Source organism: Lepidochelys kempii, chromosome 8 (genome assembly GCF_965140265.1).
Source record: "Lepidochelys kempii isolate rLepKem1 chromosome 8, rLepKem1.hap2, whole genome shotgun sequence".
Classification (NCBI taxonomy): Eukaryota; Metazoa; Chordata; order Testudines; family Cheloniidae; genus Lepidochelys; species Lepidochelys kempii.
Window position 1 is genome coordinate 75,259,945 of NC_133263.1, and position 17,381 is coordinate 75,277,325.

The 17,381-nt window shown below is 40.7% G+C and overlaps 1 protein-coding gene across 1 annotated transcript in view; it reads right to left on the reverse strand.

Moving 5' to 3' along the window:
* BRDT (bromodomain testis associated) overlaps nucleotides 1–1,045 on the reverse strand; it is a 42,029-nt gene extending 40,984 nt beyond the window's left edge. Inside the window, exon 1 of the mRNA XM_073358225.1 lies at nucleotides 854–1,045. Coding sequence (XP_073214326.1) covers nucleotides 854–1,045 — 192 coding nt within the window. The remainder of the gene's footprint in view (nucleotides 1–853) is intronic.
* Nucleotides 1,046–17,381: the final 16,336 nt, after the last annotated feature.

Genomic DNA, 17,381 nt, shown 5'->3' on the forward strand with positions numbered 1-17,381 from the left:
CATGCATAAAAGTAAATATAGCATATTAAACTGTTCCAAAGGTGCCATACTTTCAGATTATGAAGCATTAAGCGTCAACCTCTTAGGGACGCATCAGGGGTGTTGACACTATTCTCTGAACCCTGAACAAAAGTTTGAATGGACACATAATGCTCTATAAACAGTTTAAAAGATGTCAAGAAACTACTGACTTTTAAGAGCAGGTGTCTTTAGAAGGGTACCCCACTCCCATTCACCAAGAGAAAGCTTTTTCTAGTGGGAAATTCATCTGAATTTCTCTTTCTAATATTTCTCTTGTGCACAGCAGGTCACTGACTATCTTTAAATCATTCCCACCAGAAACTCAAATGAGGCCTTAGAACAGACAAACATAACATTAAATCAAGATGGTATTTGGATAAGTTGCATCAGATTTTCAGTGGTAGAAACTATTTGGATTTTTTCCACTCTGAAGAAAGCAACTGCAAGATCTCAGCTACTTATTGGGTACGATAATGTTTACAAGCATTATTTCCTGACAATTCTTATCATAATATAGTGATGGAGGAGTAAAGGCCTGGGCTAAGAGTTTGTGCTGCACCTCTAAGAAGTGCAGCCCAGAACTTTCAGCTCAGGGGTTGCTGGGTGGGGTGGTTTAAGACCCCTTTATAGACTTCCCCATCCTTTGGGGGCTGAAATACTTCTGGCATCATGTAGACAGTCCTAGGGGCCTAAACTGCAGCACTGCCCAGAATCTCTGTGGAGTAACAGATTTCGTTTTTTAAAGCCAACATTTCAGTTTACCTTTAAGATTTCACTTGCTTATTCTTCAACATATTATAAGGCTTAATACAATACTCAAATGGAGTCTTACAGGAAGGTTTAATGCTGCAGCATCTACAGGCTGGTGAAATGGCCAGGAAAAGTTGTGTCTCCACATAGCTTTCATGACCACCCTCTGTAAATATTGAAGTTGATTTGTTAAACAGCCAGTTTTTTTAGGATTGATATATTCTGGTGGTGGAGGATTAACAATAGTTGGATACTGTTGATTTGGAACAGACATCTTTAGTGAGTTTCACATGTTCCAAGGTCTGTTATAGCATCAATCTGTGAAGAAAAAATAAGTTTAAATATAAATTATAGTGTATATATTGTGGGACAAACCAAGTCAGGAAAAGTATAAGCTCTCAGTACATAAGGTGAAAGACACTGCTACATGCAATACTAAACACATTAGTTTTTAGTTTCTTTAATGAAACAGTTCATTGGATGCTTCTTTAACAGTGATAAGGCATACTTGAGATCACAGAAATGACGTTTTATAACATTACTGTCCAAGATAGAAAACCATTAGAAACCACTGATGTTTTACTTAGTTTAGGAGTGCTGTTATACCTGAAGAGTGTTTACAAAGCCATCTGAAACCCAGGAATAGATAGGATACTGGAAAAACCTGAAATTACGGGTCTGGATAACTCAAACATCTAGTTAATTTTCTGCTTATACTCATTCATTGGCCCAACTTCTGTCGGTGAGGAAAACCAGCTTTTGAGCTTACACAGACCTGAAGAAGAGCTCTGTGTAAGCTCAAAAGCTTGTCTCTCTTACCAACGGGCCAATAAAAGATATTACCTTACCCACCTTGTCTCTAATATCCTGGGACCAACACGGCAACACCACTACACACACTCATTTAAAAAGAGTTGCAGAGAAGTTTTCCTAGATTTGAAGTTCAGGTTAGAAAACTCAGCTGTTGTATAACACAGATTTTTGCTATAGACATGTCAAGATTTTCATGAAATTGGTTTATTTTTCATATTACACTTACAGGACAGTAATGTGCAGCTTTACAGATGTGTTGGTCTGACCTAGAATATAAGAATAGGTCTAAAATTAACTGTCTCACACATCTCTGCCAAACCGCTTCAGTTATGACATGCAACCACCACATACAATTGCATAGTCAAAGAAAACTTGACTTTGATTACCTGTTTTTCAAGTTTGGCCATATACACAAGAATATAATTTGTATCTTTATACCATCCTTGTTATGTACAAACAAAGCTGCGACAGCTTTATGGAATGCTACCCTGATACCGTCTTAGTGCATTTGAAATCCGTTAAGGGGACTTTACTAAACATAGCTTGCAATCATTTGACTTTTGCCAGTAGATAGTGCTGTTGTGGTAAACTTAATCAGTCTTTAGCATGTTAGAATGCAAATATGTATTCACTTAAGAGTAGGAATAAAAAGTTCTTTTAAAATAGTGTTTTGTAGTATAAGTTACTATAAGACTAATCATATTGTCATCCAGTTTAGAGCTGAGAGAATACCTGAAACAAGAATTTTCAACCCTTTTCTACTGAAGGTGTTTATTTCTGAATTTTACCAGATAATTGTTAGAAAATGAAACCAGAGCATAAATTTTATTGCTGATTTTACCCAAGAGGAAGCTAGATTTTAAGTTACAATGCAAGTAAATTCAAGAACTATAGGCTGCCATTTTCTGCTGACCTTACTAAAGCAAATATTATTCAGTTTAAAATAATCCTGTCCAATTTCTGTTTGCAAACCAAAAGACAAATAAAACCCCTACACACCTTTGATCAAGATATACAGTGAGACATGAAATTTTCAAGCAGAAACAATTGTTAGCTTTGAGTTGATTAAAGTCTCTAACACCTTAAACTCATTCTTACTGTAAGGACAGCATCTTGTCAGACATGAACTATTACATCTGGCATTTTGATCCGTTTTCTCTTTTATTTTTGCATTTAAAAAGAAGCCTCATCTCTAGGTGTGCTTGTAGATACAGAACTGTTCTGATTCCTCCCCCATCTCTGTTTACTTACAGAAAATAGATTTTTCCAATGGATAGTATTGTCATTAACATAAAACAGTTTCTTCAGCTAATTTAATTTCTTACAACCGATAAGTTAACCTACCAGCGTTCACATCAGCCGATTGTACCCAGTCAGAGATTGTATCAATAGACATAGCTTGATATTAATTTTCAAGTTTAGAATTTTACATTCCAGTTCTTAAATGAACAGGAATGTAAAATTCTACTGTATCTCAAGGTACTTTTTGGTCAAGCATTTTAATAAATAGGCGGATAAAATCTTTAATATTGGTCATTAAGCAAAAATAGGCTAAGCTGTAGACTTTACAAAAACAGATCCAATAATGATAATTGAAAGATACATGTATAAGTATTTGTTGTATTTATTTTTCCGAGCAATGCTTTGACTTTAGGACAAACCTACCATACTGTACAATTTTTAAAAGAAAAATTTATATTTTATGCCTAGTGTAAGACAAACCCTGTGGATGGGATTATGCAGATATTTTAATAGTTGCATAATTCCCTTTAAATTGTAGAATAATTATATTCCATAGTCAAAGTCTTCTAGAGAAACTAAAGTCTGGCTCTTCTTTTTGTAAAACGAATCCTGAAAACTAGTGGGAAGTTGGGCAACTAATTTCCTTACGTGTTTTTGAATATCCTATCTTAAAAATGAACTGATTCAGGCTGTCTGCAGACATTGGATTAGTTCCATTAATACCTAGCTGTTACATGGCATTTCATCAGATCTTTAAAGAGCTCAAAAGGAAGGAAGTATCCTAACCCCCATTTGACAGATGGGTAAACAGACAGAGATAAAGTGAGTTAGCCAAGGTCAGCCAGCAGGCCCGTCATAGAGCTGGGAATAAAACACAGGGTTTTGAATCCCAGTCCAGTGTTCTGTCCATTAAGCTTCAGCCAAGTACCTTTTGCTGGGAGGCAATTTTAAGCTGTGTATTGTTTTTCGGCCACAGGTATAGAAGCCATCTTTAAAAAATGGTATTGTAAATTCCTTTCCCTTTAATTTTTAAAATAAATTAAAGTATCAAAGATTTAAAATTAGTTACTAGGTTTAAGATTGGACATTGAAACCAGATAAAGGTAAAAGACAAAAGCTTGTAATTGAGCAATAATTAAAAGATTGCATAGGAAATTTAATAGAATTTAATTTGGAGCACTTTTAATAGTTAGGGTTATAAAATGCTGAAAAAATTAAGTAGCAGTATCAGCGTAACCAAGCGATCAGGCAGAGCAGCTTTTAGGCATATAATAGTTTATATGGCACCTGGGACCTGGAATATTTTAAATTAAGGGAATGGCAGCTAACGCCCATCGTTCTGGAGAGTGCTGGGGATCCTTAACTGCCATATTTGCACAGCCAGTCAAAACAGTCAGAAGAGACAACTTTAACCTTGCACCTGAAGGACAAAGTTGTTTTTATTTTTTTAAACCAGCACTTTCCCTACTTTAAAAGAAGATCCTTTGTAACTTTAGAGTTACACTATTGCCAGCCCCCAAGCAGTCAAAAGGTCAGAAGGCTAATGCTCAGAAGTCATGAGATTTTAGGAAATATTAAGGTTTGTTTGTTTTAAAGAATGACTGAGCTACCCACAATCACATCACTCCAAGAGTTAGTGCTTTAAGAAAGATACTATCAAGAGTCAGAATCAAGTCATAAGATTTGGAACAGTCTCATGGGATTTTAGTTCACGTGTTATATCACAGGTAATATTAGTTATTATCTTCTAGAAAGTGTATGGGAAAGCTGAAAGGTTTCCTTTGTAAAGTGAATAGGATTTTTAGGACATACTTAACTTCTGTACCCCCTTCCTGGGGACGTATGCTGCTACCCAAGAACAGCCACTCAGACATTCACACCCCATGTTTGAACACAGAGAGATATGCTATCTGCCAAGATTTCTGCATGCACTAGAAGCATTAGTCCCTCCAACTAACAAAAAGCTGTTATATACCTGATCATTGTTGTTTTTAATAAAATGTTTACTCAAATACTTGTGGGGGGGTGCAGAAGAAGAGAACCAAACACATCTAGTCTAGGCCACACAGGACTCAAAGCCTCCCCCTCATCCCAATCTCCATCAGCAGTTCAGATTCCTTTTTCAAAAGGGCTGTTATATTATCTCCAAAGCCATGAGTTTTTTGAACGCCAGCCAGCAAGGCTACCCATATAAATATTAGCTCCAAAATGGCATCAATATATAGCTACTGTCAGAGACAAGCCAGACCAAATAGCATCAGAACTCACCAGCTAAAAGCCTGAGTTTTCTTACTTAAACCAGACATCCATTTACCTTAACCCCAGGGAAGTAGCCTCAACTCAGCACCACCCTGCCTACAGAGGAGGAACAGAACCTCAGAGCAGAGAGGGGGAAGGCTTATTTAATTCTTCCCACAGCTGCTTTATCTCTGTGATACAATCACACATACAAAGTATAGGAGTAGGTCCCCAGCCTAAGCTAAAGTGAGTAGAGCCTTCAGCTCTGTTCCAACAGTGTTCTTGATCAGGGGATTTATCATTATAAAATGGAAGCAGCTGGCAGGAGTCAATAGTGACCACCTGGTTATTTATACTCAGGCCCACCCATTCATTGGCTGGTCAGCAAACCAGCTGGAAAAAGTAAAATCTGGAGCCAGACAATTTTTGTTCCCCACTACTTCAAACTCTGCTGTCTAAGGAGAGAGCAAGTGTAGATGCTCCTTTTCCATCAATTAAACTTGAATCATGATGCATCCTGGTACAACAGAGCAGCAAAAACCTGGATCCTGCTGTATCCAGTCCGTTTTTGGCCCCAATCCTTCAAAATCTACTGCCTGAATAAAAAACAAGTTTAACTGCCCCTGCTGTACCTTAAAAATCTGGATGTTAATGCACTCCAGGACAACAGTACTACAAAAACTCAGATCTAGTAGCTGGATTCTGCCAAAATTTGGCCACAGATCCAGAAATTGTAACATCAACCTAAAGAACAACTATTGCTTCTAATGCTGCACCAAAAAAAAATCTGGCCCCAACATACTGTGGTACAAGAAAGCTGGAAAAACTCATATGTCTCTTCTGTATCCATCTGCATTTAGCTGAGGTTTGGGGTTAAAAAGTGCCTAGATCCAGCAGAACGAAGTATTAGATCTGTGTTCTTGCAGTATTGCTGCACTGGGCTGTGTCAGTGTCTGGGTGTTATTTAGGCTGTAGGGGCAGCTGGACTTTTTCTCCGTTTTGATGGTACAACTACGGGGCTTGAATTCAAAAAAGCTATAGGATCCAACAATATCCAGGTAGTTCCAGCTTTTACTCTGATCCTAATCACCTCACTCTTTTCAAAGCAGGTAGGTGAACAGGCAAGGAGAAAGGGCTAAGAGCTGCCACCCCTGCAATGATCTTACTGGAATGGGGCTGAAGGAAGAGGGGAGAATCTTTTAGAGGCAGCAGGAGGGGATGGTACAAGGAGAGTCCTTCATTGGAGTGTCAGAGATTCCCACTTTTGAAGAAGAGGGAGAGGTAGAAGACTGTCTCAATGAGAAGGGTGGCAATCCTCCCAGTAGCTAGGGCACCAGACTAGGACTTGGGAGACCCAGATTCAATCTCCTGCTCCACCACAGACTTCCTGTGTGACCTTGGGCAAGCCCTTTAGCCTCCGTGCCTCAGCTCCCCATCTGTAAAAATGGGGATAATTACACTTCCCTACCTCACAGAAGTGTTGTGAGGATAAATCCATCACAGATTTTGAAGTCCTTCGAAATCTACTGATGAAAAGTTCCATATAAGGGATAGGTATTATTATAAACCCTTGTAAGTGGCAAGGTGTAGTGGAACTGTGGGTCTGAGGGATTTCTGTCCTTGAAATAAGAGAGAAACACTCCCTGACAGTGGAGAGGAAGGTTCCCTCATTGACAGGGACATGGATGGGAATCTCTTGTCATTGGAGTAGGAAGGAGAAACTTTCTCAATGGTTACACCAGAGACAAGTGGCCCTCAATGGAGGGGATCCTTTCTTACTTTCTCAGTAAGCTTTCTCCCTCAAGTTTTCCATTTTGCAATTGCTTGTTTGTCTTTGTCTTTAGTCAGCTAAGTTTGCCAGGCCCCACTGTGACTATGGAAACACTGTGATTGAAAATCATATTGTTTTAACTGTACTTTGAAATTATAATTCCGTTGATGTATTGTTGATGTTAAAAAGGATTAAATAGGATGATATTACAATAATATTTGGTTTCAGTTAAACATGTTGAGAACAGTGCTTAAAATGCTTCTTGCACGTCTCACATGCTGTGCAGACAGAATGCTGCTGCTTGTTTTACAGCCATATAACATATCTTGGTTATACCTTTGTTCATTGTGCTGGATTTGTATTTTATTATTAATATTCATCCCCTCCTCCTCACACTTGTCTGACATTTTGACTGTGGCTGTGTGATATGCCTCCAGACAGCCACTGATAATTGTGGATTGGAAACTTCTGGGTGACAATGGCATCCCATGCAACCACTTAGTGAAGAGCAGAAGAGGGAAAAGAAGGACCACTTCCATCCTCATACAAAGAAGAATACTTCTGCTATTTCAAAAACAGTGATAGCACCCTACACTAAAGCCTGTGTGTTGTGGCATCTGTTCCACATTGACTCTGATAGGGTTAAAACCCAGCCTGGAGGGCTGCAAGGAAAAAAAAGCCAATCAAGGCCCAGCCGCCCCATATAAAAAGAAGCTGCAGGAAGCTTAAGGGAGGGGATGGGTTTCCTAGAGGGTGGTAGAGATTAGCAGCATGAACAGGGCTTGCAGGCCCATAGGCCCTGGGAAGAGGGTGAAGGAGCCAGAGGTAGCCCAGGGAATTGAGACAGATTTGTAGAGAAAGAAAGGAGGGGCAGCAAGAAGCTGTTGTTTACAGGATCCCATCCTTTCTTCCCCCCGTGCCCCCTTACTGCTGAAGAAGTTGCCAGGCTATGGACTGCTGAGCTGCTGTGAGGAGCAGCTAGAATGTTGCAGAAGGAGTCCCCTGGAAGGGGGGAACCTGGATTGTGACATGGCTGGAGGGCTGTGCCATGAAGCAGTGAGACCAGAATTGCAGTGGGTCTGTTGGCAGAGACGAGCATGGGAGAGCTACTGCCACCGGAGGGCACACCTGCTGACCAGAGTGAATCCCTGAAATGGCCAGCAGGCGGTGCCAGTGTGGTGGGAGACCCCATGACACCTGAAACAATGTTCCCTCCAGACCCCAAGCAATGAATTTTTACAAGTAAAAGGGTCTGACCATCTCACCTGTAGATTTCTTGTCCACCACCTTCTCTTCATGGAGTGGGTTGGATTGCATCTCCTTGAAGATATTCTGTACCTCAAAGTTCTTTGGCCCTGTATGCTGCAACCTGGGACCTCTCATTACCTGAGGGAGTGGCCTGGGACTTCATAATGATACCAGGTGCCAAGGAGGGAGTCCATGGGGGATTTAGTATTGGACATTATTCCTAAGGTGCCCAATTTATTTAGTTTATTGAAGAGATTGCTAAGAGGTAACTTGACTATGATCTGTAAGTACCTACACAGGGAGAAGATATCTGATAAGAAGGTTCTTTCTGCTAATAGACAAAAGCATTTCAAGATACCATGGCTGGAAAGCTCCAACAAGAATTAAGATGCAGATTTCTAATAGAAGGTAATTAACCATTAGAACTGATTACAAAGGATATGATAAACTCTCCATCTCTTGCAGTCCTTAGATACCTATTCTGGTTTTATCTTGCATGGTGTGACTGAACTACAACGTATCTTTTAGAATCACCCAGCACAGTAAATGTTTACATTCCAGAAGCCTTTTACTCGATGATCAGTGGGAACACTTTCTGCTCATGAAAACCCACCTAATCTACAAAATTAATTAGCAAGGAAATTGATATGTAATGAGTATTTTAGAATTAATAGGGCTGGATGTGGTCCTCCTTGCTAGTAAACTTTGCAGAACACATGGGTTTTCATAGGGGAACTGATGGGTGAGCAGCATCTGGTGACTTGGAGGAAATTATAGTAAGAATACTAGTAAATGTAATGTAGTAGGTGTATATATACCACACCCAGAAAGTGCTCCCATTGGTCCTAGAGCTAATGACTTTCTTTAATGTAAATGTTCACCATGTTGGGGATCAGTGTGTCCTAAGGATATGCAGACAAGCCCCCTTTCCCTGGATATGTCCCCTGTTCTGGAGATCAGGAGCGGGTGGAGTAGCAGCTGTGCTGATTGTCTCACGTGTTAAGGATTCCCCAATGCAGAAGGAATCATTAAAGGGCCAATTAGGGCTGTTTTGCACTGCTAGAGCATAGCTGTGGATCTGTCCTACAATATGGAATATTTTAGGGAACCCATTTAGAGCATACTCAATCAATATGGGGGGATGATTCATGAGCAGTCCATTCACATATAGGAGCTGTGAGGGAATGGAGCATGCTCAGTTACTGTGTGGGGATAGCACATGAGCAGTCTAGTGACAGGTGGGAGCATGCTCAGCAGAGATGGAATCTTTGGAGACTTTAGCTAGTAAACTAAAAGCTTGTCTACGCTTACCAGGGGTTTGATGTGTGGTGATGGATGCAGCGGAGGTTGATTGAGGAGGTCTAGTGAAGACCTGCTAAATTGACTGCCAGTCACTCTCTAGTTGTCTCCTGTAATCTACCTGAATGAGGAGCACAAGAAGAGTTGGTGGGAGAGCGTCTCCAGTCAACATTGTGTAGTGTAAAAAGAAAAGGAGTACTTGTGGCACCTTAGAGACTAACCAATTTATTTGAGCATGAGCTCTCGTGAGCTACAGCTCACTTCATCGGATGCATGCCGTGGAAACTGCAGCAGACCACGGCATGCATCCGATGAAGTGAGCATGAGCTCTCGTGAGCTACAGCTCACTTCATCGGATGCATGCCGTGGTCTGCTGCAGTTTCCACGGCATGCATCCGATGAAGTGAGCTGTAGCTCACGAAAGCTCATGCTCAAATAAATTGGTTAGTCTCTAAGGTGCCACAAGTACTCCTTTTCTTTTTGCGAATACAGACTAACACGGCTGTTACTCTGAAACCTGTCATTGTGTAGTGTGGTCCCCCTGGTAAGTAGATCTAAGTATGTGGACTTGTAGCTGAAGTTGCGTAAGTTAGGTCGATCTCCCCCCATAGTGTAGACAAGGCCTAAGAAGCCTCTACTGTGCATGTGTGAACTAAGATTTTAGAGGCCAAATTTGGGCATTTTTTCATGGGGATTGGAAATTATACATCTCTGACCCTAATAGTATAAGTCTAGAGTAACTCCTTTCAGTTCCATGGAGACATGCTATGGTAACACAGTGGCGTAACTGAGGGCAGAATGAGCCCTCTAAAATTTATGCCATCTTAAAATTCGTCCTGTCCTTTCCAAAAGCATCAAACTAAGATATCCACTTGATGAAAATGGAGTTACATCAGGGCTGAAATGTGCTGTGTCTCTCAGACTTTGTCCTGAAATTTTTTGAAAAATTTCTCTCTGCTGTATTATCACTGTTGTAGCATCGATGGTTAAAATATCTGCAATTAATTGCAGAACTATCTAGATCTGTTCTGAACATGGATATATTAGACAGATGTAAGTGTTGGTTGCCAGTCTACACTAGCACTCCCACCATTGCTAGTCTAGACACAGCTGGACTATTCCTACATCTTGCCTCAAGTGAATTTCAGTAATGTCACCACCTTTGCTGTTCTGGAAATTTGCATTAAATAAAGGCAAACACTTTAGAGAATAATACATGCTGTGTTTTACAAACAAGACTTTAGAGTGAGATGGTGAAAAAATAGCATTTATAAATCAGAACCATAATTATGAGTTTTATTTCTAACGCTTATTTTCAAATCTTAGCCATTTTTGGTATCCAGTAATTTACGGTGAGCAATGGAATTTATTCTTGTTAGTTGATACACACAAACACTCAATTTTTATTTGTGTCTCCTGACTTTGTGGTTTTTGACTATTTTTCTCTACCTGTGCTGAGTCAGCCACACAACTCATGAAGTGCAAACAAAATTGAAATCTTCATGTGACTGTGGATTTTTATTTGTTTTAACTTATTACCATTGAAGGATACTTCCTGAAAGCATTCACTTATAACTAACTCATTTCAGTATTCCCATGAATATTTAAAGAATTGCTTTTACAGTGTAAAAGCAATGTGGTAGAATGACTTTTAGGGATATGGAACAATGAAGTTAATAGGGATTGCAATTTCCCCAATAAGACACAGCTTTATTATACAATTCAAACCTCACTGCTGGATATAGAAATTGGATCTGGCAATAGGTGGTGTAAATTATAGGCCAAATTTGACTCTCAGGTACACCAATGTAAATAACTCCAATGACTTCAGTATTTGTTGCTCTGGATTTACATGAGCATGCATGATAGAAAAACGTATTAAATCATTGTTCTAGTTATTTGTAAGAAAGTATTTATGTATGTTGATTTTAGTCTAACCTGAGACTCCACACCAGAGTGCACATAAGACCTCTGAGTGATTTAAAAACACAGCCAAGTGGGTGTGAAAAAATATAAAACCATAGAAAGCAGCAGCATATCTTACCACATATAATTTAATTACCAGTCATGTGACCCACACAGGTTAAGCCCCTCCCACATATATTAGCTCACCCTCAGTTTCCTCAGCCCTCCATCAATGCCTGCTCAAACAACTCTTTCAAAATTGTCTATTGGTTTGGAGTGTGCCAAGTTTTGAGTGCCTAGTGGCAGCTGAGGCCCATAAGTGGTGGGGCTAGGACTGGCAATTAGCTACCTCCCTGAAAATGGCTCATGTATAATCACTGCTGACAATCAACCAACTAAACAATTTGTCCCTTCCCCAATAGCTCTGAGTCCTCTGCTGTAACTCACACACCAGTCTGTTATTATCTGGAAAATTATCAGATACCCTCCCTCCCTATGCTCTGCTTTCTGTCTGGCACCTGAAGTAAAACCTGTGGCTCCAGTATATCTGCTTCAAAAAAACTCTCCCCACTGCCAGACTACAGGTTCCCTCTTTAGCCCTACCAGGTTCCCTCTTTAGCCCTCTGCACCAGATCAGACCTTTTGCCTCCCCAAAATCCGTCCAGCCTCTCACTCTCTCCACCTCTGCTATTTGAGCACCTCATGGTACTCCTGAGATAGTGCTAGATCCTTTACCCTGACATTAAACCTGTGCTCAGATTCTGGGGGAACTCTGATTGTGCCCTAAAGAGGACTGAAAAGACAGTCCATGAGAATGTGCTGAAGGCCAAACATTCTAAAAAGGACAAGGGGTCACAATTAAAACATAGGGGCTGATTCCCTGATCTGTAGCACTCCCTTTATGCTGGGTAGGCAATGCAAAGTGAATAGAAACCAGCTACAAGTGGCCTGGTAGGGAGTCCCCTGGCATGGGAGAGTCTCCAGCAGGCACAGAGCTGACACAGTTGGTTTCTTGGCTTTCCTCCCTGGAGCCTCCAGAGCAGAGTGAGTGCCAAGGGTGGAGAGGGGAGTGGCTGATGTGCACTGTACTCTTGCATTCCCTAGCTAGTGTGTATTCAGTTTGGGATTGTCACCAGCTTGTGCAAATTGCAGCAGTCCTAAGGCTGTGTTAACTTGTAACCGGGCAGGTGCAGAGAATTGAAGAGCCCTAATTGGCTGTTGGTTCTCAGCATCTCTTCTTGATCCCCCCTCCTAGGCTGCCCTGGCTGGCTCTATGGGAGATCCTTTGCTACATGCTCCCCTAGGGTCTGCCTTGAGCTGCCAACACATGTTAAAATCCAACTTGCCCTGTCTACATAGGTTCTAACTCGTGTTAATTCAAATGTGTTAGCTAACATCTTAAAAATACAACTTTTATCCTACTGGGAACAGGAGCTATGGTAATCTATAAAAGGCACTAGATGCTGCCAGACCACAACTTCCAGCCACTGCTCTCTGTTATGCTGCTGGAGAAAAGGGTATCTGCCACAAAGATTCTGTCTGCACATTAACTTGACAGTCTTGGTTAAAAGGGTGCACTTTGTCCACAGAGAAGTTTGCAGTGGTCTATCTTTTTTTGATCTAAGAATGATTTATTGTGGTTTAGCTCAAACTTACTAAAAAAAAAGAATTAGGTAAGTTCATGGTGGATAGGTCCATCAATGGCTATTAGCCAAAATGGTCAGGGACAAAACCCTATGCTCTGGGTGTCCCTAAACCTCTTATTACTAGAAGCTGGCACTGGATGACCAATGGATGGATCAGTTGATAATTGCCCCATTCTGTTCATTGGTGAGCTATTACCAGCGGGAGAGTGGGGGCGGGGGGACACCTTTTGTAGTGATAATCAAGGTGGGTCATTTCCAGCAGTTGACAAGAACGTCTGAGGAACAGTCGGAGAACATTTCAATCTCTTTGGTCACTCGATTACAGACCTAAAAGTGGCAATTCTTCAACAAAAAAACTTCAAAAACAGACTCCAATGAGAGACTGCTGAATTGGAATTAATTTGCAAACTGGATACAGTTAATTTAGGCTTGAATAAAGACTGGGAGTGGATGGGTCATTACACAAAGTAAAACTATTTCCCCATGTTTATTTCCCCCCTTCTCCCCCCCCCCCATTGTTCCTCAGCCGTTCTTGTCAACTGCTGGAAATGGCCCACCTTGATTATCACTACAAAAGGTGTGTCATCCCCGTCCCCCCCGCTCTCCTGCTGGTAATAGCTCACCTTACCTGATCAGTCTCGTTACAGTGTGTATGGTAACACCCATTGTTTCATGTTCTCTGTGTATATAAATCTCCCCACTGTATTTTCTACTGAATGCATCTGATGAAGTAAGCTGTAGCTCACGAAAGCTTATGCTCAAATAAATGTTAGTCTCTAAGGTGCCACAAGTACTCCTTTTCTTTTTGCAGATACAGACTAACATGGCTGCTACTCTGAAACCTGTCAGTAAAATAGGTTGACAAAAGTTCCTAATTATGTCCATAAACTTACAATGTTCTACCAGTAGATGTCAGCTCATAACTGTTTTAACTCCATTTCACTCATTTGGAAAGTAATTAAAATAAATTAATCAGGATTCACATTGTATCTTTTTGATCAGAGCATCAGTGAACATGGTGTTGGTATAAACATAACATTATAATCACTTTAGCAATTTCTTCCAAAAAAGAGGGATACTTCAAATTGAAGTGAGGTTTGATTGAAAAATAACTAATTTCTTCTGTTTTATTTTTAATTATATAAGTGTAACTTTAAGGGCAATTTTTGAAAAATTGGTATCACCCAATCCTGCATACTCAGACTGTAGGGCTTGGGTGCTTAGACTAGTGTTTCAAGGAAGTGGAACTATTCATGACAGTAAGCACTGTGCCCAGCATGAGGTGCTAATTGAGGGTAGCCTCCCTAGAGCCACACGTATGTTGCTCTGCATCCCAGAATGGCTGTAGCACTGAGTACTATAGCTTCTCCTCTTCCCACCCGCAATACTCCCTGCCATCTACATCAGACTGTAATGGGGCAATGTAGGGCTGCATATGTTGGCTGTATGCTACTCGTGCACTGGAGGAACTCTCCCTATGGGGTTTCTATCCCCTTTACAGACTCTATTTACTGCCAGAGCACCATATAGGTATCTTTAGGGCATAGTCCTCTACTGGGGATGGTGTGGAGCTGCTTTCAATATTACAAACCTTTGTGCGAAGCAGCATATTTCCATGTGCACCGGTTTTTTTTCTGTTGGTCACTGTGGGTAAAAGGGGAATGGGGCCATGGTTCTCTGTCCTCTCTACCTGCCTTGTCTCTTCTTTTTGTCTCCAAAGCATATGGTCTTAAACATTTTGCAATTTTAAATATTTCTGGATATGCAAAAGTGACCTTTTTAAAATAAAGGTATGAATTTGAATGGACACTGTGGATGACCTAAAAAAAAAAGAAGTAAATTACAAGAATAAGAATTGTAATGGTTACTAGTTTGACAAACAGAAGAAGCAGATGGGTTGATAGGCTTCTGTCGCCATAGAGGGGCTTATTCTGTAGCAGCTCTGTATGCAGGACTCCTGTTGTCCTTGACACATGGAACAGTTTCAGAATAAAGCCTAAAGCTGGGTTGTTTTTACAGAAATATTCTGAGTGTTAACAGAAGAATGGTGAGCAGATGGCTGAGCATGCATACAACTTTCCCCCGTCAAGATCCGCCACCTTATGATATACAAAGAAACATAAACACTACGCTCCATCATCAGACAACTCCACTGACTCTCATAGGCTTGCCATGTCTACTTTCTAGACCATGAGGCCGATTCTCTGCTGTGTCTGGGTACAGCTGAGTAGTTGGGGTGAGGCTGTCAGGGAGCTGGTTTACAGCTCCCGAAGTCTTCCCCAGCCCTAGCCCAAGTTAGAACAGCTAGAAGTAGCTTTGGTCCCATAGGGACTATATGCCAAGTGGAAACAGGTAGAGCACACTGCATTGTGGTTACTCCTCTTTCTTGTTCCCTCCTTTATGCTGGAGGTTGAAGGAAGAGGGAGGTGTAGGAGCCAGCTTTGCTGGCTCTATGCTCTCTGGGGACTCCCATGGGAATCCTGAACAGGGGACTCAAGAGGTATCAGCTTCCTTTGCATCACCTGAACAGCACAAAAGAAGTGGATCAGAAGAGAGAGAGAATCTTTCTCCCTTGCTTTACCCACTCCAACCAGCCAGTGGGAGCTGGAGGGGGCTGTGGCTGCGGGTGAGAGTCATGTGAAGCCATTTGCGCACCTTTGCCTAGGAGCCGGACCTGCTGTTGGCCGCTTCTGAGGTGCAGTGCGGTCCACGGTGCCAGGACAGGCAGGGAGTCTGCCTCTGCACCCTGGGTCCCCAGAAAAAAAGTTTGAAAACCATTGTTCTAGAATATTCTTCATCTATCTTTCCAATTCATCACCTCACCATGTTTTCAAATTGCAGATGGATATTTATTTTCTCCTTTGCCTGTACCTCTGAATTTCTCCGCTCCTTTTCAAATATTATTTTAGCTTTGCATTGCTGAGGGTATGTATTTAAACTGTAAATACAATAAAAGAATAATTTTTAATAGTAATGGACTTTCAAATACAAACAGGAGCAGGTCCAAAGGGAGTTGAGGATTATCAGCACCTCATTGCATCAGACCTCTTTGCAATAGCTCTCAGTCTCCTACAATGACTTTGATGCCATCCAGGAGTTTCTCTCACTTGCTGCAGCTCAGTGGATTCAAAGATCAAGCTGTACAGCTGGTGCTTTCATTTGGATTTTGGACCTACAACAGAAGAGGACAGCACAGCCTCCTGTGCATTAAATTATGTTTAAAAGCAGCAGAAAGAGCAGCAAGGCATTGCAATGGCTTTTCTTTTATCTGATGCTGAATTGAATGTTAACTGTGAAACCTGTGCTAAAATAAGGTCTAATTAAATATTAAAGGATACACTCATGCTTGAAGTCTGCGCACAAATATAAGAGAGGCAACATATGCATGTTCTCTGAATCTTTAAGCTGGCTTTCCAAAGCATTTGATATGCACTGAGGAACAGTTTATTTGTGGAAAAGATCCAAACATGCAAATAGTCCTGATTAAAACAAAAATAAAATATTGGAGGGGAAAAAACCTTAATTTAATTAATGGCTATTTTTTGTGAGCTGGGGTATTAGTTAGCTTGGAATCTTTGCAGAAGCCAAACTTGCATTAGCGCATATAAGAGGTACACTATTTGTGAAAGGTTGAGCCAGTAGAGAATATTCATCTATTTGCTGTTTATTATTCTATATTTGTCAGATTTTATAAACCTCCATTTCAATACATTGAGAACTCATCTTTCATGTTTACAGTTTCTTCTTTTAAGCATGAGGATATAAATGTATGTGCAGTGGTTACACGAAAGGCACTATGTGTGCACTACTGCTGTATGTTTTCATTTATCTACATGCCAGGATTAATCCAAGATCTGGTAATGTTTTGCCTCAAAGCTGTTGTACCAATGAACCTTAACCCTGATCTTAAGAGACTTTCTCTCCATTCCTGTGACAGTTTTTGTTCTTCACTTCAGGGCTTTTTTTGAGCTAAAACAGCCATTAAGAGCAAATTGCTGTTGACAACTTTTCTCCCTCTATGAGTAACAAAAACTGCAACTCATTTTCGTTTTCTTCTTATACCTTTTGCAGGTGATTCATCCGAACATAAATCTATAGTGATATCCATCCAACATTAGAGTTATCTAAACGTGATGGGAATAGGGAGAAATGACGTGACTTACTAGCATTCTGTGACCTTTAGCACAATGAATAAGTAAAGAATCACTGGATGTAAGAGGACAAATTTGGCTCCATTACATTAGTGCAGTCCCACTGGCCTCTGGTACCCATGTAGCAGAGAAAAAACAGAATTTGGCTCAGTATTTCATATATTTTCAATTATTTTGGTAGCTATTGCTACTTAATTTCTCATCAAATGCCAGTGACAGAGACAAAATAATAGATATAAATGAATCTTACATGGATTAGGGTTTGATCCTAAGAAATATTGAATATCTGCAACTTCT